The sequence below is a fragment of the Anomaloglossus baeobatrachus genome, chromosome 1 (assembly GCF_048569485.1).
Source record: "Anomaloglossus baeobatrachus isolate aAnoBae1 chromosome 1, aAnoBae1.hap1, whole genome shotgun sequence".
Classification (NCBI taxonomy): Eukaryota; Metazoa; Chordata; class Amphibia; order Anura; family Aromobatidae; genus Anomaloglossus; species Anomaloglossus baeobatrachus.
In genome coordinates, this window is record NC_134353.1 from 693,543,627 (window position 1) to 693,567,475 (window position 23,849).

The window sequence follows — 23,849 nt, forward strand, 5'->3', positions numbered from 1 at the left end:
GGTTGCAAAATAACCCTGTGTCTTGGCACCCTTGCTCTTTGCGGACGACATGCTGTTGTCTCCTCTGAGAGTGATCACTGAGGGTATATAGCCAAAAGCAAAAACAATGCGGCCGAACAGAGAAAATGTATACAGATATATATATATAAATATATACACTTCGGCACCCTGGGGGGACCAGCACCGGTGACCGGTGTGGCTTACCGACCGCCCAAAGCGGTTGTGTGTCCACCAGATTCCCTGCCTTGGGCCTCCCAGAGCTGCAGAGCTCTTCCTGAAATCCTCCACCGGCAGAATGATTGTAAAAATGGCTGTCGGAGCTCTCAGGGGAGGAGGGGGCCGTGGGCGGCGACTAATAAAGTGCGGGAATCTGGTGCCCCACAGTGATCAGTGAGGGGGGAGAAGGACACCAAAGTATGCTCCAGCCCTCACTGTCGACGTCAGGTCGACCGTCCCGCCCTTACCCCTGACTGGCAGGCCCGGGGGCGGGAGATATGGTACTAGGCCGCAGAAGCCGGGGACTAAATTTAATACCGCGGCCGACAAACAGGCACGGTCGGCGCAGTAGTCCCGGCCGTCCTAAAAATACAGCAGCCGCCGCAGTGTCAGTGACACGAGCGCTCCATACACCGTCCCCAAGGGGACACAGAGTACCTTTTGGATGCAGGGCCTGTCCCTGATGATATTAAGTCTCCTGTCCGGCAGATTCCCACAGGGGCTGCGGAGGGAGCCTGGTCCCAGTGCCTGGATGACCGGTTAGGATCCCACTTCTCCCAAAGCCTCTAAGGGATGGGGAAGGAAAACGGCATGTGGCTCCAGCCTCTGTACCCGCAATGGGTACCGCAACCTTAACAGCACCGCCGACTTAGTGGGGTGAGAAGGGAGCATGCCGGGGGCCCTGGGGCCCTCTTTTCTTCCATCCGATATAATCAGCAGCTGCTGCTGACTAAAATGTGGAGCTTGAGTGAATGTGTGCCTCCTTCAACACAAAGCACAAAACTGAGGAGCCCGTGATGCACGGGAGGGTGTATAGGCAGAGGGGAGGGGTTACACTTTTTAAAGTGTAATACTTTGTGTGGCCTCCGGAGGCAGAAGCTATACACCCAATTGTCTGGGTCTCCCAATGGAGCGACAAAGAAAAAAAATTATAAGGTTATGTTTGCACATTGTACTTTTGCAGGGGGTTTTTTTGCTGTGTTTTTATTTTTTAATGCAAATTAAAGTTTTTACAGCACCTGCAAAGCTATGGGATTTCAGAAATTTTATGCACACGACTGATTGACTGAATTGGAAAACTGCTGTTTTTTAAAACTGCAGCATGTCAATTCATTCAGCGTGTTTGCGGGTTTTTTTATCATAGAAAGCAATGAGGAAATGCAAAAAAAAGTGCAAAAAACACAACCATGCGTTCTTGCTACTTTTTTGGTGAAGAAAAATTAAGACCTACCCTAAAAATAAGCCTCAGCGGGATTTATTTTTAGACCTTTTTGGATTATGCTTAAAATATAAGCCAAACTCCAAACATAAGCCCTAATAAGTACCCAGAAATAGGGCATGGACAACCCTTTCAGGATATGTAACTTTTTTTGGTGTACGTTGTGCCATTGTGTTGCTATAAATCCCAAAGCTTATAGTCACATGCTAGCTAATGTAATGAATATTCACCCCTCTTCCGACCCATAATCCGGCCCACCCCTCAGACAGTGTCAGTGATTTGAACTTGTGGTAAGGCTGCTTTCACACATCCGGTTTTTACCGTCAGGCACAATCCGGCAAAATGCGGATAAAACGGATCTGTTTTATTCCCCATTGACTTGTATTAGCGCCGGATTGTGCCGGATGGCCTTGCGTTGCATGCGGCGTCCGGCTGCCGGAAAGGATGCAGCATGGAATGTTTGTTGACAACGGCAAAAAAACGGACCACGCCGGATCCGGCATCGTCCAGCATGTTGTATAATGGAAGTCGGATTCGGCGTCATCCGTCATATGACGGAATCCGACGATGGATTGCGGTTTTTTTTAAACTGAGCATGCTCAGTATTACAACGGATCCGTCGAAAAAACGGAAGAAACGGTTGAAAAAAACTGATGCGACGGATCCGTTTTTTCGACAGATCAATCGCATCAGTTTTTCTACCAGATTGTGCCTGATGGCAAAAAACTAATGTGTGAAAGTAGCATAACAGTAAATGAGTATTCACCCCTTTCTCCATCCATAATCCCACACACTCCTGTGTTGGCGTCAGTGATTGGAACGTCTGTTAACGAAAAAGAAGGGAATTTTGTTTACTTACCGTAAATTCCTTTTCTTCTAGCTCCAATTGGGAGACCCAGACAATTGGGTGTATAGCTATTGCCTCTGGAGGCCACACAAAGTATTACACTTAAAAGTGTAAGGCCCCTCCCCTTCTGGCTATACACCCCCAGTGGGATCACTGGCTCACCAGTTTTAGTGCCAAAGCAAGAAGGAGGAAAGCCAATAACTGGTTTAAAGACCAATTCAATCCGAGGAAACATCGGAGAACTGAACCATACCACATGAACAACATGTGTACCCGAAAAAACAGAAAAACCCCGAGAAAACAGGGCGGGTGCTGGGTCTCCCAATTGGAGCTAGAAGAAAAGGAATTTACGGTAAGTAAACAAAATTCCCTTCTTCTTTGTCGCTCCATTGGGAGACCCAGACAATTGGGATGTCCAAAAGCAATCCCTGGGTGGGTAAAAGAATACCTCATGATAGGGCCGTCAAACGGCCCTCTCCTACAGGTGGCCAACCGCCGCCTGAATGACTTATCTACCTAGGCTGGCGTCTGCCGAAGCGTAGGTATGCATCTGATAATGCTTGGTAAAAGTAAGTAGACTCGACCAGGTGGGTGCCTGACACACCTGCTGAGCCGTAGCCTGGTGCCGTAATGCCCAGGATGCACCCACGGCTCTGGTAGAATGGGCCTTCGGCCTTGAGAGAACCAGAAGCCCAGTAGAACTGTAGGTTTCAAGAATTGGTTCCTCGAGCCCCCGAGCAAGGGTGGATCTGGAAGCTTGCGACTGTTTACGCCGACCAGCGACAAGGACAAAGAGTGCATCCGGGTGGCGCAGGAGCGCCATGCGGGAAGTAGAACCTGAGTGCTCTCACCAGAACCAACAGATGCAAATCTTTCTGAAATTGATGGACTGGACGAGGACACAAAGAAGGTGAGGTGATATCCTGATTGATATGAAAATGGGATACCACCTTAGGGAGAAATTCCGGAACCGGACGCAGAACTACCCTGTCCTGGTGAAGGACCAGGAAGGGAGTTTGTATGAGAGCGTTGCTAGCTCGGAAACTCTCCTAAGAGACGAGACCGTTACTAGAAGGCCACTTCCCGTGAAAAACGGGAAGGGAGACATCCTTCAAAGGCTCGAAAGGCGGCATCTGGAGAGCAATTAGAACCTTGTTCAGATCTCAGGGCTCTAACGGCCGCTTGTACGGAGTGCTGAGAAGACAAACTCCCCGTAGGAACGTGCGTACCTGAGGAAGTCGTCGTTTCTGAAAAAATACAGATAGCGCTGAGACTTGTCCCTAAAGGGAACTGAGCGACAACCCATTTTCCTACCTAGATTGCAGGAAGGAAGGAAACATAGACGATGCAACCGGCCAGGGAGAAACACCCTGCGCCGAGCACCGAGATAAGAACATCTTCCACGTCCTGTGGTCAATCTTGGCGGACGTTGGTATGCTAGCCTGTCTCATGGTGGCAACCACGTCCTGAGGTAATCCTGACGACACTAGGTTCCAGGACTCAATGCCACACCATCCGGTTGAGGGCCGTAGAATTCAAATGGAAGAATGGCCCTTGAGACAGCCAGTCTGATTGGTCTGGTAGTGCCCCCGGTTAGCCTACCGTGAGGCACCACAGAACCGAGTACCACAACATCCTCGGCCAATTTGTAGCGACGAGGATGGCGCGGCCGCAGTCGGTCTTGATCTAGCGCAGTACTCTGGGCAACAATGCCAGAGGTGGCACCTAAGGTAGCTGGAACTGCGACCAATGCTGAACTAAGGCGTTTGCCGCCAGAGCTCGATGATTGTGAAACCGTGCCATGAAGCTGGCACATTGTTGTTGTGCCGTGACGCCATTAGATCGACGTCCGGCCTCTGTCAGCGGCGCCAGATCTCCTGAAACCCGTCCGGGTGAGGAGACCATACTCTTTCAGCCACACCTCAGCGACTTAGGAAGTCAGCTGCCTAGTTTCCACACTTGGGATGTGAATTGTGGATATGGTGGATGCCGTGTCTTCCACCCACATCAGAACCTGCCGGACTTCCTGGAAGGCTTGCCGGTTGCGCGTTCTACCTTGGTGGTTGATGTATGCCACCGCTGTGGAGCTGTCCGACTGAAGTCGGATATGCTTGCTTTCCAGCCGCTGTTGGAAGGATTGTAGGGCAAGATACACTGCTCTGTGTTCAAGAACATTGATCTGAAGAGTGGACTCTTGCTGAGTCCACGTACCCTGAGCGCTGTAGTGGAGAAAAACTGCTCCCCACCCTGATAGACTCGCGTCTGTCGTAACTATCGCCCAGGACGGGGATAGGAAGGACCTTCTTTTTGACCAAGAGGTGAGAAGAAGCCACCACCGTAGAGATTCCTTGGCCGCCTGAGAAAGAACGACGACTCTGTTGAGGGACGTCGACTCCTCGTCCCATTGGCGGAGAATGTCCCATTGTAGTGGACGCAGTAAAACTGCGCGAAAGGAACTGCCTCCATTGCTACCATCTTACGTAGGAAGTGCATGAGGCGTCTCAATGTGTGCGACTGGTTCTTAAAGAAGAGCTTGCAGCCCGTAGTGAATGCTGTTTGTCTAGCGGCAGCTTCACTATCGCTGAGAGAGTAAGAAACTCTATGCCTAGATATGTTATCGATAGGGTCGGGGTCGGATCTGACTTTAAAAAGTTGATGATCCACCCAAAACTCTAGAGAGTCTCCAGCGCAACGTTCGGGCAGTGTTGGCATGTTTCCTAAGAGAGTGCCTTGACAAGTAGATCGTCTAAATACGGGACCACAGAGTGACCCTGAGAGTGCAGGACTGTGACTACTGCTGCCCTGACCTTGGCGAAGACCAGTTGGACTGTCGCTAGCCGGAAGGTAGAGCTACGAACAGAGGGTGTTCGTCTCCTATAACGAAGCGTAGAAACGCTAGTGCTCTGGATCAATCGGCACGTGTGGATAAGCATCCTTGATGCCTAATGATGCTAGGAAATATCCTTGGGACCTTGAGGCGATGACATGGCGGAGGGATTCCATCCGGAACCGCCTGGTGTCCACGAGCTTGCTGAGCATTTTTAGATCCAGAACGGGACGGAACGGCCCGTTGTTATAGGTACCGCAAAGAATTTGGGGTAAAAACCGTGACCTTGTTCCTGAAGAGGAACGGGGGTCATCACTCTTTCTGCCTATAGAGTGCACCCTGTTTGCAGAAGAGCAGCGGCCCGGCCGGGAGGTGGAGAAATTCTGAAGAATCGAGTTGGAGGACGAGAAGTGAGCTCTATCCTGTACCCGTGAGACAGAATGTCTCACACTCAATGGTCATTGACCTATGGCAGCTAAATATCGCCAAGGCGGGAGAGCCTGCTACCGACCGAGGCCGCAAGTCATGAGGAAGCCGCCTTGGAAGCGGGTTTTCAGACTGTCGCTTTTTTGGGCGAGACTGAGCCCGCTAAGAATCTTAGCTCCTCTGATCCTTTTGAGTCCACATTGGACGAGGAAAAATGGGACCTGCCCGAGCCTCGAAAAGGCCGAAAACCCCGACTGCCTCTTGCTCTGTTGGGGTTTGTTGTGTCCGGGCTGAGGAAAGGATGAATCCTTACCCCTGGACTGTTTGATGGTTACATCCACCGCTCACCAAACAGTCGGTCAGCAGAAAAAGGCAACTGGTTAGGCAACCTTTTTTGGAAGCAGAATCTGCCTTCCATTCACTTAACGATCAGACCAGGCTCTGCTTAAAAACACGGAGTAGCGGAGGCTGCCGCCGCACGGTTCGCAGAGTCCAGGACAACCTGAATCGCGTAAGAAACAAATGCAGACATTTGAGAGGTTAAGGATGCCACCTGCGGCACAGATGTACGTGTAACCGTGTCAATCTGTGTAAGACAAGCTGAAATAGCTTGGAGTGCCCCAAGGGAGAGAATGCCGGAGCCAACGGTGCGCCGACAGCCTCATAGATGGCTTTCGACCAGAGATCCATCTGTCTGTCAGTGGCATCTTTGAGTTTGCAGTTCCATCTCCCACTGCAACTATGGATCTAGCTACAAGCCTGGAGATTGGAGGATGCCGCTCGGGACATTGAGACCAGTCCTTGACCAAGTCAGGGGACAGGGATAACGTGTATCCTAAGCCGTTTGGAGAAGCGCATATCTGGATAAGCGTGGTGTTCCTGGACTGCCTCTCTGAAGGCAGAGTGGTCCAGAAAAATACGTGAAGCTGACTCCTCCACTGGAGGAGCTGTGAGAAATAACCCACATTCTATAGATGGACGCTATAAGATTATTTACTATGGCGTCACAATCAGGTGTATCCAGATTGAGAGCGGTCTCAGGATCAGAATCCTGAGCCGCTACTTCCGCCTCATTACACAGCGAGTCCTTCTGTTAGGACCCTGATGACTGTCTGGGACTGACGTCCGTGCAGAGCCGTGACTCTGGGATGCGTGTGACATTCCCGGAGCTGTTAGTTATTCACACTGAGGGGGGCCATGGATCAATGATTCAACAGTGCCCATATTGTGAGAGACATGTCCGGACTGCTAGGCTTCTAGTATCATAGCCATAGTCTCAGAAAAACTGTCAGTAAATACTGCAGACACCGTCCTCATCCCCTGGCCATTAGTGCATACAATGGGAGTCTATGTACCTGCCGGCCGTATAGCCGTACATGCTGTACCAGCTGTATAGAAAAACATGTGGTTCTGCACCTTTGTTTTACACAGAGAATATGCTGATAACTCCTCCGCATAATCCAGGAGGGTATATACAACGTGCGACCAAACAGTGCAATGTATATAGTACAAGCATATCTATAAGTGCACTTCTGCACTAGTGGGGTTAGCACCACAGGTGCTGCTTAACGCCTGTCACAGCGATTGTGTGACTATCAGAATGCCAGGGTCTTCCACACTTGTCTCTGTATCGTACAGAAACTGACACTAATGGCTGCCGGTGTCCTTGTAGAGAAGGAAGCCGTGGGCGTGCCTGAGAAAGTGCGGGAATCCGGATTCACAGTGCACACAGTGAGAGGGGTGGAGTATGCAAAACATACTCCAGCTCTCAGCTCTGCTCTATGCAGCGTCACGCCCCTACCCTGACTGTCAGGGCTGTGGGCGGTAACGAAGGGAGACTAGGCCCAGAAGCCGGGGACTCGAGGTAACAGCGCGGCCGCCGTAAAAGCGCGGGCCGCGCTGAAGTCCCCGGCGCACCACAAGTGCCAGCCGCGCCGCAGTCCCAGCGGCCGGCGCGACCGATTCATAGAAGCGGCCAGCGTCCCGCCCCTCTCCTGACTGGCAGGTCTGGGGGCGGGAACGAACGGAAGCAGGCCGCAAAAGCCGGGGACTCTAGTTATCAGCGCGGCCGCCGTAAAAGCGCGGGCCGCGCTGAAGTCCCCGGCGCACCACAAGTGCCAGCCGCGCCGCTGCCAGCGGCCGGCGCGAGCGATTCCTGGAAGTGGCCAGCGTCCCGCCCCTCTCCTGACTGGCAGGTCTGGGGGCGGGAACGAACGGAAGCAGGCCGCAAAAGCCGGGGACTCTAGTTATCAGCGCGGCCGCCGTAAAAGCGCAGGCCGCGCTGAAGTCCCCGGCGCACTACAAGTGCCAGCCGCGCCGCAGTCCCAGCGGCCGGCGCGACCAATTCCCATAAGTGAGCCTGCTTCAGCAAAGCTGAATGAGGCCATGGCACAGGCGCCGCAGCGCTGATGTCCCCCGGCGCACTACAACACCCAGCATGCTGCGGTGTGAGCGCCAAATGCACGGGGACACAGAGTACCTTGAGGAAGCAGGGCCATGTCCCTGATGTACTCCGCTCCATCCAGCATCTTCTCCAGGGGCTGTAGATGGAGTACGGTCTCAGTGCCTGGAGACCGGTAAATCCCACTTCACCCAGAGCCCTGTAAAAAGGGATGGGGAAGGAATCAGCATGTGGGCTCCTGCCGCCGTACCCGCAATGGGTACCTCAACCTTACAAACACCTCCGACATACAGTGGGGTGAGAAGGGAGCATGCTGGGGACACTATATGTGTCCTCTTTTCTTCCATCCGACATAGTCAGCAGCTGCTGCTGACTAAAAAGTGGAGCTATGCGTGGATGTGTTGCCTCCTTCGCACAAAGCACAAAACTGGTGAGCCAGTGATCCCACTGGGGGTGTATAGCCAGAAGGGGAGGGGCCTTACACTTTTAAGTGTAATACTTTGTGTGGCCTCCAGAGGCAATAGCTATACACCCAATTGTCTGGGTCTCCCAATGGAGCGACAAAGAAATGAATATTCACCTCGTTCCTGCCCAGCCCTCTGTGCAGTGTGTCAGTGGTTCACTCAGACGGTGTTATTACTAACCAAGGATCACAGTGCAATGCTCACACAGGCTGGCAACGCTCTTCACTCGAGCATGACAACGACATAGAAATACATGCTGAAAAGCTTGGGTCAAAAGACACATCGGCCAGTGTGAGCATTGCACTGTGATGCTTGGGCAGTAATACGACAGTCTGTGTTCATCACTGATGCCGACACAGAAGGGCTTGCAGGGAAGGAAAATATTTTGTTTTGGGTTTTTTGGTTTTTTTTTATTAACAAGAGCCATTCCCCGACACCAGGCACAGAGGGGTGGGCGGAAGAAGGGGGTGAATATTGTTTTTTTCATTAACAAAAGTACTGACCATTGATGCCGGCAGAGGGGAGCTGAATTATGGCCAGGGCAAGGGTTCAATAATCATTAACAGGCGATCTAGTCACTGCCACCAATACAAAATATAAGACAAACCCCGAAAATAAGTCCTAGTGCATCTTTTGAAGGCAAATATAATATAAGACATGGGGTATATTAAATATGTACTGTAGACAAATAACACATAGAATCTGAACCAAAAAAAAACAGCAAAAAATGCAACTAAATCTAAAAAAACCCTGCTTTTTTAAGCAGTTGCTTTTACTGCCAAGAGTGCAGGTGTTCCCTGCAGAAAAATGGAGCAAAAAAGCAATGTGTGAACATAGCTTAACTGTTGCTTCGAGAGATCTTGCAGCAGAATGTCTGCCTCTAGCCCTCCATTTGCCTCTCCTCGGCATAGAATCTTATGAGCAGCAGCAATCATCTATTATCCCAGTAATGGGGAATTCTGTAGTTACCGAGGACAGCTTATCCACTGAAGGTCAGATTTTACCCATTAATTAAAAGTGAATGATCAGTCCAGGATGAGGAAGAGGCAGATTTCTCTCATAATATACATTGCAAAGTTTCTTCGTGCCCTTGTACTACTGATTCATATAAAAAAAATAAAAAAAAAATAAGATGGTTACTATTTAAGAGACATATGTGCTCTTTTCGCATAAATATCATAAAATAAATGTATATTCATATAATATTGAAATAGTTACATACAGTCATGGCCATAAGTGTTGGCACCCTTGAAATTGTTGCAGAAAATGAAGTCTTTCTCCCATAAAATTATTACAATTATTACAATTACAGGTTTTGTCGTACACGGTTTGTCTATTGGAACAACACAAAAAAAAAAAAAAAAGACGAAAAAAAAATTCATATTGGACATGATTTAATAGAAAACCATAAAAATAGACCAGGTAAATTTGTTGGCACCTTTCCAAAGAAGGGAATTTTGTTTACTTACCGTAAATTCCTTTTCTTCTAGCTCCAATTGGGAGACCCAGACAATTGGGTGTATAGGCTATGCCTCCGGAGGCCGCACAAAGTATTACACTTAAAAGTGTTAAGCCCCTCCCCTTCTGCCTATACACCCCCCGTGCTCCCACGGGCTCCTCAGTTTTGGTGCAAAAGCAAGAAGGAGGAAAAAGAATTATAAACTGGTTTAAAGTAACTTCAATCCGAAGGAATATCGGAGAACTGAAACCATTCAACATGAACAACATGTGTACACAAAAAAACAGGGGCGGGCGCTGGGTCTCCCAATTGGAGCTAGAAGAAAAGGAATTTACGGTAAGTAAACAAAATTCCCTTCTTCTTTGTCGCTCCATTGGGAGACCCAGACAATTGGGACGTCCAAAAGCAGTCCCTGGGTGGGTAAAATAATACCTCGTAATAGAGCCGTAAAACGGCCCCTTCCTACAGGTGGGCAACCGCCGCCTGAAGGACTCGTCTACCTAGGCTGGCATCCGCCGAAGCATAGGTATGCACCTAATAGTGTTTCGTGAAAGTGTGCAGGCTCGACCAGGTAGCCGCCTGACACACCTGCTGAGCCGTAGCCTGGTGCCTCAAAGCCCAGGACGCGCCCACGGCTCTGGTAGAATGGGCCTTCAGCCCTGAGGGAACCGGAAGCCCAGCCGAACGGTAGGCTTCGAGAATTGGCTCCTTGATCCACCGAGCCAAGGTTGATTTGGAAGCCTGTGACCCTTTACGCTGGCCAGCGACAAGGACAAAGAGTGCATCCGAGCGGCGCAGGGGCGCCGCACGAGAAATGTAGAGTCTGAGTGCTCTCACCAGATCTAACAAGTGCAAATCCTTTTCACATTGGTGAACTGGATGAGGACAAAAAGAAGGTAAGGAGATATCCTGATTGAGATGAAAGGGGGATACCACCTTAGGGAGAAATTCCGGAACCGGACGCAGAACCACCTTGTCCTGGTGAAACACCAGGAAATGGGCTTTGCATGACAGCGCTGCTACCTCAGACACTCTCCGAAGTGAAGTGACTGCTACTAGAAAAACCCCTTTCTGCGAAAGGCGTGAGAGAGAAATATCTCTCATTGGCTCGAATGGTGGTTTCTGAAGAACCATCAGCACCCTGTTCAGATCCCAGGGTTCTAACGGCCGCTTGTAAGGAGGAACGATGTGACAAACCCCCTGCAGGAACGTGCGTACCTGTGGAAGTCTGGCTAGGCGCTTCTGGAAAAACACAGAGAGCGCTGAGACTTGTCCCTTAAGGGAGCCGAGCGACAAACCCTTTTCCAGTCCAGATTGAAGGAAGGACAGAAAAGTGGGCAAGGCAAAAGGCCAGGGAGAAAAACCCTGAGCAGAGCACCACGACAGGAAAATTTTCCACGTCCTGTGGTAGATCTTGGCGGACGTTGGTTTCCTAGCCTGTCTCATAGTGGCAATGACGTCTTGAGATAACCCTGAAGACGCTAGGATCCAGGACTCAATGGCCACACAGTCAGGTTGAGGGCCGCAGAATTCAGATGGAAAAACGGCCCTTGAGATAGCAAGTCTGGTCGGTCTGGTAGTGCCCATGGTTGGCCGACCGTGAGATGCCACAGATCCGGGTACCACGACCGCCTCGGCCAGTCTGGAGCGACGAGGATGACGCGGCGGCAGTCGGCCCTGATCTTGCGTAACACTCTGGGCAACAGTGCCAGCGGAGGAAACACATAAGGGAGCTGAAACTGCGACCAATCCTGAACTAAGGCGTCTGCCGCCAGAGCTCTGGGATCTTGAGACCGTGCCATGAACGTCGGTACCTTGTTGTTGTGCCGGGACGCCATGAGGTCGACGTCCGGCACCCCCCAGCGGCAACAGATCTCCTGAAACACGTCCGGGTGAAGGGACTATTCCCCTGCGTCCATGCCCTGGCGACTGAGATAATCTGCTTCCCAGTTTTCCACGCCTGGAATGTGAACTGCAGAGATGGTGGAGGCCGTGGCTTCCACCCACATCAAAATCCGCCGGAGTTCCTGGAAGGCTTGCCGACTGCGTGTGCCGCCTTGGTGGTTGATGTATGCCACCGCTGTGGAATTGTCCGACTGAATTCTGATCTGCTTGCCTTCCAGCCACTGCTGGAACGCTTTCAGGGCAAGATACACTGCCCGTATTTCCAGAACATTGATCTGAAGCGAGGACTCTTGCTGGGTCCACGTACCCTGAGCCCTGTGGTGGAGAAAAACCGTTCCCCACCCTGACAGACTCGCGTCCGTCGTGACCACCTCCCAGGATGGGGGTAGGAAGGATTTCCCCTTCGATAATGAAGTGGGAAGAAGCCACCACCGAAGGGAAGCTTTGGTCGCCTGAGAGAGGGAGACGTTCCTGTCGAGGGACGTCGGCTTCCTGTCCCATTTGCGTAGGATGTCCCATTGAAGAGGACGCAGGTGAAACTGCGCGAAAGGAACTGCCTCCATTGCTGCCACCATCTTCCCGAGGAAGTGCATGAGGCGCCTCAAGGGGTGTGACTGGCCTTGAAGGAGAGATTGTACCCCTGTCTGTAGTGACCGCTGCTTGATCAGCGGAAGCTTCACTATCGCTGAGAGGGTATGAAACTCCATGCCAAGGTATGTGAGCGATTAGGCCGGTGTCAGATTTGACTTTGGAAAATTGATGATCCACCCTAAACTCTGGAGAGTCTCCAGGGTAGCGTCGAGGCTGTGTTGGCATGCCTCTTGAGAGGGTGCCTTGATCAGGAGATCGTCCAAGTAAGGGATCACCGAGTGACCCTGAGAGTGGAGGACCGCTACTACAGTAGCCATAACCTTGGTGAAAACCCGTGGGGCTGTTGCCAGGCCGAACGGCAGTGCCACGAACTGCAGGTGTTCGTTTTCTATGGCGAAGCGCAAGAAGCGCTGGTGCTCTGGAGCAATCGGTACGTGGAGATAAGCATCTTTGATATCGATCGATGCAAGGAAATCTCCTTGGGACATTGAGGCGATGACGGAGCGGAGGGATTCCATCCGGAACCGCCTGGTCTTTACGTGTTTGTTGAGAAGTTTCAGGTCCAGGACAGGACGGAAAGACCCGTCCTTCTTTGGGACCACAAACAAGTTGGAGTAAAAACCGTGGCCCTGTTGCTGAAGAGGAACAGGGACCACCACTCCTTCTGCCTTCAGAGTGCCCAGCGCCTGCAGAAGAGCCTCGGCTCGCTCGGGAGGCGGGGATGACCTGAAGAATCGAGTCGGGGGACGAGAGGTGAACTCTATCTTGTAACCGTGAGACAGAATGTCTCTCACCCAACGGTCTTTTACCCGTGGCAGCCAGGCGTCGCAAAAGCGGGAGAGCCTGCCACCGACCGAAGATGCGGAGTGAGGAGGCCGAAAGTCATGAGGAAGCCGCTTTGGTAGCGGCACCTCCGGTGGCCTTTTTAGGACGTGACTTAGACCGCCATGCGTCAGAGTTCCTTTGATCTTTCTGAGGCCTTTTGGACGAGGAGAATTGGGACCTGCCCGCGCCCCGAAAGGACCGAAACCTCGACTGCCCCTTCCTCTGTTGGGGTATGTTCGGTTTGGGCTGGGGTAAGGATGTATCCTTTCCCTTGGATTGTTTGATGATTTCATCCAAACGCTCGCCAAACAATCGGTCGCCAGAAATTGGCAAACTGGTTAAGCGCTTTTTGGAAACAGAATCTGCCTTCCATTCCCGTAGCCACAAGGCCCTGCGGAGTACCACCGAATTGGCGGCTGCAACCGCCGTACGGCTCGCAGAGTCCAGGACAGCATTAATAGCGTAAGACGCAAATGCCGACGTCTGAGTGGTTATGGACGCCACCTGTGGCGCGGACGTGCGTGTGGCTGCGTCAATTTGCGCTTGACCTGCTGAGATAGCTTGTAGCGCCCATACGGCTGCGAACGCTGGGGCAAAAGAAGTGCCGATAGCTTCATAGATGGATTTCAACCAGAGCTCCATCTGCCTGTCAGTGGCATCTTTGAGTGAAGCCCCATCTTCCACTGCAAGTATGGATCTAGCTGCCAGTCTGGAGATTGGAGGATCCACTTTGGGACACTGAGCCCAACCTTTGACCACGTCAGGGGGAAAAGGATAACGTGTATCCTTAAGGCGCTTAGAAAAACGCTTATCTGGACAAGCATGGTGATTCTGGACTGCCTCTCTGAAATCAGAGTGGTCCAGAAACATATTCGGTGTACGCTTGGGAAACCTGAAACGGAATTTCTCCTGCTGAGAAGCTGACTCCTCCACCGGAGGAGCTGAGGGAGAAATATCCAACATACGATTGATGGACGCAATAAGATCGTTCACTATGGCGTCCCCGTCCGGAGTATCAAGATTGAGAGCGGCCTCAGGATCAGAATCCTGATCAGCTGTCTCCGCGTCATCAACCAGAGATTCCCCCCTCTGAGACCCTGCACAATATGATGATGTGGAGGGAAAATCTAAGCGAGCTCGCTTAGTCGGTCTGGGGCTGGGGTCTGTGTCAGAACCCTCAGCCTGGGATCCATGAGATACCCCGGGAGGACATTGTTGGTCCAGCTGAGGTGGGCCAGGGAACAAAGATTCAACAGAGTCCCTGTGCTGAAATACCGGCCTGGACTGCAAGGCTTCTAGTATCTTAGCCATAGTCTCAGAGAGTTTTGCAAACTCCGTCCCCGTCACCTGAACAGTGTTAGCAGGTGGCTCCCCCTGGGCCCCTCTTAGCAGAGGCTCCGGCTGAGTAAGTGCCACAGGGGCCGAACAGTGCACACAATGAGGGTCAGTGGAACCTGCCGGTAGCGGGGTCGTACATGCGGCGCAGGCAACATAATAAGCCTGTGTTTTGGCACCCCTGCCTTTCGTGGGCGCCATGCTATTATCTTCCCTGAGTAACACAATAGGGTATATAGCCAGAAATCAACTGTGCACCATACAGTGTAAAACATATATACCATAAACATATAATGTTACACTACTGCACAATGGGGCTAGCACCACAGGTGCTGCTTACCACCCGCCTAAAGCGGTTGTGAGGCCACCAGAGTCCCTGCCTGGGTCTCCCAGACTTTGTCCCCCTCTGCTGCATCCGAGGAGCTGACAGGAATGGCTGCCGGCGTCCTGAGGAGAGGAGGGAGCCGTGGGCGTGACCCAGAAAGTGCGGGAACTGGTGCCCGCACTGTGCACAGTGAGGGGGGTGGAGTATGCAAAGCATGCTCCAGCCCTCAGTGCTGCTCGTTCTGTGCAGCGTCCCGCCCTTCCCCTGCCTGTCAGGGCTGTGGGCGGGAGGAAAGGAAACTAGGCCGCAAAAAGCCGGGGACTCTAGTAATAAACGCGGCCGCCGTAAAAGCGCGGCCGGCGTGAAAGTCCCCGGCACACTACAAGTCCCAGCCGCGCCGCAGTGTTTCCATGGCCGCGGCGGTCAGTGCGGCAGTCCCTATACATAAACACACTCAGCAACGCTGAGTGTGTAATGGCACATATTAACCCGGTCAGCGCCGTGGTCCCCGGTGCACTAGCACACCCAGCAAAGCTGGAGTGTTGCTGTGCGCGGTCCCCACCGGGATACAGAGTACCTCCAAGTAGCAGGGCCATGTCCCTGAACGATACCCGGCTCCTATCCAGCAGGCTCCACAGGAGTTGTGGATGAAGCGCGGTCTCAGTGCCTGGAGACCGATAGGATCCCACTTCCACCAGAGCCCTAAGGGGGATGGGGAAGGAAAAAACAGCATGTGGGCTCCAGCCTCCGTACCCGCAATGGATACCTCAACCTTACAACACCACCGACAAGAGTGGGGTGAGAAGGGAGCATGCTGGGGGCTCTATATGGGCCCACTTTTCTTCCATCCGACATGATCAGCAGCTGCTGCTGACCAATCTGTGGAGCTGTGCGTGCGTGTCTGACCTCCTTCGCACAAAGCAAAAAACTGAGGAGCCCGTGGGAGCACGGGGGGTGTATAGGCAGAAGGGGAGGGGCTTAACACTTTTAAGTGTAATACTTTGTGCGGCCTCCGGAGGCATAGCCTATACACCCAATTGTCTGGGTCTCCCAATGGAGCGACAAAGAAATTGACAATGACCCCAAACATACTTCAAGAAGCACCTAGAGGTGGCTGGAAACAAAGCACTGGAGCGTTCTGAAGTGGCCAGCAATAGGGTAGGATTTAAAGGGGTGGTTTCACTACACAGCATAGTGGCCACACATCAACGTAAAAGAAGTAATGAAGGCTTGTTTCGAACACCTTGTTTAGTCAATTGTGCCTCTGAGCAGCGCTATTGCGTCCGCTCATCCCCAGCAGGTGACCCCCTCTGGGCTCCATGAACTCTGAGATCCGGTGATTTCACATCAACGTTCAGTTGACCGGACATCACTGAGGTCGGCCCAAGTCTCCCTGAGTGACTGGGCTGTAGGCGGAGTCTCACCGCTAGTCACAGCCCAGCATCACTCCTGCTTGCTGCGCTCTGCAGCAAAGGAGATAGCACACGAGATGCTGGGTTGTGACGAGCGGTGAAACTTCGCCCACAGCCCAGTCACTCAGGAAGACTGAGGCCAGCCTCAATGATGTAGGATCAACTGGAGGTTGACGTGACATCACCGGATCTCAGAGGTCATGGAATAGCACACTATTGACTAAACAAGAACCTTGTTTATGAGCTTTACATCGACGTGTGGCCACTATGCTGAGTAGTGAACCACTCCTTTAATTCCCATTGAACACCTGTGGAGAGATCTTAAAATTGCTGTTTAGAGAAGGGACCCTTCAAATATGAGACCTGGAGCAGTTTGCAAAAGATGAATGGGCTAAAACTGCAGGTGAGATCTTTAAAAAGCTTATTGATGGTGATTGATTGCAACTATTTATTCCAATGGATGTGCAACCAAATATTAAGTTGAGGGTGCCAACAATTTTCAGGTTTTGCGTGTTGTTCCAATACACACACAAGAAATAAATGTGTATATGTAACAAAACATTTGTAATTGCAATAATTTTCTATGAGAAATAATCATTTTCTGGAACAATTTCAAGGGTGCTAACAATTTCGACCAAGATTGTATTATGCAGAACTGAAAAGCTGCATTACTTTCTGAAGCTTCTGCTGACATTCTGTAGCTCTGCGCTTAAATTCTTCTGCTGACGATCGTGACTCCCTTAATTCTGTCTCGTACAGGTCGCTACGATTTCGAGCAGCTGAGAGGTCTTCTTCTAACTGCTGCATCATCAACTTCATCTCCTCCAGCTGGGCTTGAAACTCCTGAAGAGAGCGACATCAACCAGTAAATAGCAATTCGTTCTTCACCACAAATTAACTATATCCTTTCACAATATGGCATAATTAAATCATCCAGGACAGGCTAGATACATTCACATTGAAAGTTACAGAGAATTTCTGGAATATGCAAAGTTCAGCTAAAGAATAAGTTAGAAAAGGATTGATACATCAAGGCAACATTAGAATCCCCTACCCAGAAGGCTTCCAAACTAATTAGCAGAGAGGACAGAGCTTACCTGCTCCTTAATATCTTGCAGCTTCCGGCTCTGTTCTCGGATATCATGAAGGAGCTGCAGAGCCTTGTCATCCTCCTGGGAGACCTCCATCCGGGCCTGCTCTAGGCTGCGCTTTAAACTCTGTAGCATGGAACATTTTAAATGGAGAAATATTTGATTAGTAGTGCAGAGACGTAAGATCTCTTCCCGACATTAGAAACTAATGGGAGTAGAGAGGTTGGGAACAGGATGCTAGCTTATCGACAAAACCCATCAAAGCAAGATTAGAGAAGTTTACTTCAAAGCAAGTAAGAGCAGTAAGTTATGCCTCACCCATCCTCAACATGGACCGAACCGCTATTAGTGCTACATGCACATTTTTGGCAAGTAGGTAGTGCCAATAAACACCACTTGTCTTTTTCAGACCATTTAGATGCATGGATAGTGCATCAAACTCAAGCTTCACTTGGGTATAGGAAAACTCAGTGCCTCAGTGATTAGTACTGCTGCTTTGCAGCAATGGGGTCCTGGGTTCAGAACTCGCCAAAAACAACATCTACAAGGAGGGTTTGTATGGTCTCCCCATGTTTGAGTGGGTTCTATCCGGGACTCTGGTTTCCTCCCACACTCCAAAGACATACTGATAGGGAAATTACATTGTGAGCCCCAATGCGGACAGTGACGATAATTAGAGATCAGCAAACCTGAAGTTCAGAGTTTGGTACAAACACAGAATTTTCCAAAAAAACAAAGCTCTGGTGCGGGTGATATAGGAATGCAAACCACTCGCCTGAGCATCGCTGTGCTTGGATATACTTAGTGCTCAGCCTAGTGCAAGCTGCTTGCAGTGACCAGCTCACACTGGGAGTAACAACATTGTGATCAGATGTAGTGTGCAAACAAAAACAAAAAAAAAATGTAAAAAAGTGGATGAAATCCCTCCCCCTTCTTTCCCCCGGAAGCGATCTGTTTAATGCTGGCGGCATGTGGGTGGAGACCCGAACTGCCAATCACTTTCCTGCACAAAAATGAGCTTGCTAGGATTTTCGTGTGGATTTTTTTTTCTGAACATGTTGATGGGGTCTTGAAAACCCCTTAAATTTTTTTGTACTGTAAATGGAAACAGGTTTGAGATGTGGAATCTCCTTCACAAATTTGGATTGCGTGAACATAGCGTCAGCGTCAAAAAGTTGTGGACCACCCCTCTATAGTTATCTATCTCAGTAGAATGTGGTCCTGTGACCCTGTTCGATAATTCACATTGGCATGCTGCCTCAGAAATAGACATCAAAGTCTATAGGAGTTATACGGAGGATCAAGTAAGAAGCGGAGCATGAGCTTACTTGGTAAGCAGAATTGGTGGACTGCAAGAATGGACTTTATACTGTCAAGTAACAGCAGCCAAAATTAAAGAATGCATCTGTAGTGCCACACTAAGGACATGTGCACACGTTCAATATTTATTTGTAGAAACTTCTGCATTATTTCTGTATTTCTTGGCAGGAAAAACTCACAGCAAAAATGTGCATTTTCAATTAGTTTTTCAAACTGAAGTCAATGGGTACAAAAACGCTGTAAGAATTGACATGCTGAGAATACTCAACATGTGCGCTACACTCCAGGATTCTCATGGACTTTGCTGGTGTGGTACCCCTGCAGCTTCAGGCGCCGCAGGGTATCTCGGATACGCCGGTAAGGCTGCTTTCACACATCCGGTTTGAGCCATGCAGCTCAATCCGGCTGTTAAGCCTATGCAACGGATGCGGTGAAAACATAAGTTTTTTACATGCGGCCGGTCCGGTTTTTGCCACTTGCGGCATGCTACTGAGCATGCACAGTGGCAAAAACCGCATGCGGCGGCCGGATGCGGGTTTTGCCGCATCGCGCCGCATCCGGCCGCCATAGGCATGCATTGAAAAATGTGCCGCATCGGCCGAATGCGGCGCAATGCGGGTTTTTTTGCCGCACGAAAAAAACGTGCCAGGCAACGTTCCATCCGGCCGCCGCATCGGCTAAATCTGCCGCATGAGGCAAAAACCGGATGGAACGCAAGCCCATGCGGCACAATGCGGCACTAATTAAAGTCTATGCAGAAAAAACGCAACCGGCAGCATAAAAAAAACGGTTGCGATTTTCCTGCAAAGTGCCGGATTGTGCCACATTGCAGAAACCGGAGGTGTGAAAGCAGCGTAAACCAGCACAACACATCACTCGGGAGCTTTGTCACTAGGACTGGGCAAGGGTAGGTGCCAGGGGTGGCCATCATGAGGTATGCGACCTCTGGCCCACTAGTTCAGCAAACTGGGAGGCAGGGCACCTGGAGGGGAAGTGAGGCGCTATCTCACACAGCAGTTAGGTTACTTCAGGCGCAGCAAGCACCAGGTCAGACTCAGGAAGAGACGTCGCAAGACACTGCACAGAAAGGGGCCCGTGGTCAGGAGCTGGAGGCTCGACACGGGTTTTTAGGAAGAAGGGGGATCCTAGGGTTCGTGGCGAGTTCAGCAGTCACTCGTGACCCGTTCCACGGCCCAGCAGCTGGGGTGGAGGGAAGACCACTGGAAAGGACACACAGACGGAAACACCGGCCTTGACCTCTGAACTATCCGGGATCGGCTGAAGCCCATCACAGCGGGATACGGCACTCCGACGGTGTTGTGACTTCAGTGAGTAAAGAACTTGAACTGCACCCGGCGCTCCCATCATCAAGCTCCTGCGCCATAGGAGACTACTACTCCCAACATCCTCCCTGGGGCCTGAGCTCTACCTGTGGAGAGCTGCAACACCCAAGCTGCGTCACCATCTGGCCCAGAAGAGAGACTTCTCGCAGTGGCGACTAATAACTGAGCGCATACCACAGGTGGCGTCAGGAATAACTACTCCCATCATCCCCACCTCATCTTTATTGACACCGCTGGGGTCACGAAACCGGGCCAGGCCGCTGTGACAACCCAAACCAACACCAGCCACTGGCATAGGTGTTTGATTGCAGTTTTGTGGCAAATCTGCACTCAAAAAACGCATAAAAGGAAACGCGATAAAAACGCAATGTATTTCGGGTTTCACTCACATCTGAGCGTATTTAAGAAAGAAAAAAAAACACCAATTTTCATCCAGAAAAGTTGGACAAGTGAAATCTGGTGTTCCGTATGTCATGCGAGTGTGATTTTTTTCTCTCTTATCATCTGTATGTCATCCGTATGCAATAAGTTTTTGTTTCTTAGCAACTATTATTCTACAATCACTTATAGGACCATGTAGTGTTCTAGGCTACAGAATGGTAATGTATCCATAAAAAACAGATGGTCCGTGTACTGTCCGATTTTTCTCTCACACCCATAAACATTGGCGGGTCCTGACCATTTTACCAAACCATACACAGCAGGCTGTGATTTTTTTCCTTGAGCCATAAACAGCTGAGGTAAAAAAATGGCAGATCAGCACTGACTCGTTGAATAACATCAGAGTGAGTGCAATCGGATTTTTTTAATCGGATTGCACTCGGCGTAGTTATACACAGATGTGAACTCTGAATCTACTGCTCTCTGTATCCAATATTCCAGGCTGAAGAGAAGCTTTTTGTGGTGAATATTTGTCACCTATGATCACAACTTTATGTGACATTTCTCCAGTTGTAAGAAGCCCCAGCAGCATTTCCACACATGTATGAGAAGCAGCTTTCTACTTCACTGCTCCTTTGTAGCAAGTCTACAGCCCCTGGACCCACATATCTTCTGTGCGCTGAAGAGAGCTGTCATCTCTAATCATATCAGACATGTACATCATTCCAGATAATGTGACACTGCAAATACACATGTAGAGTTGTGTAGAGAAGACGCAGCAGGACGCTGCCATCAGGTAAAGCGTGCCGCGTTACAATGTGCACCCAATCGAAGACTCCATGTCACCCGCTCCACTTATAGATTGGGAAATTCTATTTACAGCAATTCTCTAATATACACCTATTAGGTGAATCACTGCTTTACAAGTGGGAGTAATAGAGCTAACAGGGTAGAGGAAAATCAGATTCCCTGCGGTTGGTCTACAAAATACAGGCATCTCTGATTACTTTTACATTCTGCAGAAAGCATATGTAAGAGAATTACTGTACATGCAGAAAAAACTCCATGGGATAACAGCGAACAGAGGGGCATAGGAGGAGCCATGGAAGAGATTATTCACATTCAATATGTTCTCTGCTTCCATTGTTCATAGAGAATACATGCTAGTCCTTCTCATCACTCCAAGCACACAGCCATTCCCATCTACAACCCCATACAGAAAAACTGTACAAAATAGATCTCTGGTTTTAGCATGTGTCCCTTTATCCTATGGTGCCCACTCCTACTTGCGCCTAGTCACTATATAACGCCGAACGACTTCTTGTATCCAAAGCCGAGCCATTGCGGGCACAGTGGTATGTGTACATCAACATAGCACTGCACACAGGCCGGCCATCACCCCTGCCCACCCTCACTAGCGTCATGTTGAGAGAGGGGAGAGGAGCCGCAGGTCCACGACACAAGGGTCAAGATGAGGGAAGTCAGCAGCGTGCGGACATTGTGTGACCTGAAGATGGCTGCGCATGTATGCAGGCAGCTGACTGGTGCTCTGTGGTGCAGGGCACGGGCTGTATGGGCCAGGGTTGTGGGATGTAGGGGTTGGTGTCTACACTGGCAATTGCGGGGTCTCCGTGGAGGCTGCACAGTGCTGTTTGATTAAAGAGGTTGGCAGTGGTGTCTCACAGCAGGACGTCCATGCAACAGCAGGTGGAGGATCTCCTAAAGCAGGTACAGCAGTGTGGGGGCTGGCTGAGGTCACTGAGCCGACCACAAGGGTGTGTGCTGCTGTTCTCTATCTGCATTTTCATTCGTTCACTATAGAATGCTGAACGTGTCCTTCTGTCCCAAGCTGGGATAGAACTGTTTGACAGATGCATGCGCAGTGCTATGTGCACGTTGTAGTTGAATTCTTCAATAAAATGTCGCCGGAGTCAGCGCATGTGAATATCTCCAGTCACCAGTTTGTTTCAGATGATATTCGCAGACATGGTGTCTTGAATAAAATGTCGCCGGAGTTGGTGGTATGCACTCGTGCTGACTTCGGACCCATTTTAATGAAGAAGTCAACTACAACATGAACATAGCACTGCACACGCACCGACCATAGGGATAATGGTGGCGGTCTAGGCACAAAATTTAAATAAAGTTGCAGAAAGCATCCATAAAAAAGATATAAAAAAACCACTCCACCCACAAAGTCCCAAACCACTGTTAAATCATTAACACCCAAGAGTAGAACGGGTTCAATAGCTAGTCTATAATATGTTAAATTATTATTTTGTATGTTGTTGCCATTTCTTTATTTCACCCCACACTTATTGGAATAAACAAAATATATTGCCTTGTGTGCCTCCTCTAATAAGGAGTACGGATTTACCCAAAATTTTATGTTAAGTCCAAAGTAAAAAAAAAACACATAGTATTGAAAGATCATAAGAATGGCTTTGCTCCTTAAAGAAGTCTTGGCACTTGTTCAGAGTGCAGGTGTGTAATAAGAGGAAATGTAAGGGGAAAGAGTGGAAAGTATAACAGGAGCCTGAAAATGCACTGGTGACCGGGCTGCAGCTCCACTGTAAGGCCGGTTTCACACCTGCGTTAAGAGCAATCCGCCGCTATGGAGAATAGCGCAGTCCGTTAACGCACTGCACTATTCTCCATAGACTTGTATTGACAACGCACTGTAACGCAAGTGTCTGCGTTGCATCCGCTGGGTGGAAGGAACGCTGCATGTAGCGTTTTTGTGTCGTTAAATTATCGCACCTTGACGTATTCCTTTAGTATCCGCCAAGGTGTGTAATGATAGTCTATGGCGGTGGATTCCGCCGCAATGCACAAAGAGGTGGAATCCGCTGACTGTTCCCGTCACATTCTACTGAGCATGCTCAGCATGTCCAGCAGAACGATCTGAATAGTTTAAAATCACTCCTCGTCTCTCTCCCCCCTCTCTCATACTCACCGATCACGGGCGCTGCACGGCTGTCACAAAGCTCCGGCGGCTTTTCCTCTTTTGAAAATGCCAGCCGCTCATTAATCCATCTCGTATTCCCTGCTTTCCCCGCCCACCGGCGCCTATGATTGATTGCAGTCAGACCCGCCCCCACGCTGAGTGACAGCTGTCTCACTGCAACCAATCACAGCTGCCGGTGGGCGGGTCTATATCGTGCAGTAAAATAAATAAATAATTTAAAAATAAACGGCATGCGTTTCCCCCCAATTTTGATACCAGCCAAGATAAAGCCGCACGGCTGAAGGCTGGTATTCTCAGGATGGGGAGCCCCATGTTATGGGAGCCCCCCAGCCTAACAATATCAGCCAGCAGCTGCCTGGAATTGCTGCATCTATTAGATGCGACAATCCTGGAACTCTACCCGGCTCATCCCGAATTGCCCTGGTGCGGTGGCAATCGGGGTAATAAGGAGTTAAATGGCAGCTTATAGCTGCCACTAAGTCCTAGGTTAATCA

General features: G+C 50.2%; 1 protein-coding gene across 6 annotated transcripts in view; it reads right to left on the bottom strand.

Annotated features, from left to right (window-relative positions):
• CIT (citron rho-interacting serine/threonine kinase) overlaps nt 1–23,849 on the bottom strand; it is a 304,000-nt gene that overhangs the window by 186,571 nt on the left and 93,580 nt on the right. For all 6 annotated transcript variants that reach the window (XM_075320265.1, XM_075320246.1, XM_075320294.1 and 3 more), the window contains 2 exons: nt 17,350–17,469; nt 16,925–17,095 (listed from right to left, as the gene is read on the bottom strand). In XM_075320265.1, the coding sequence (XP_075176380.1) occupies nt 16,925–17,095; nt 17,350–17,469 (291 nt within the window). The remainder of the gene's footprint in view (nt 1–16,924; nt 17,096–17,349; nt 17,470–23,849) is intronic.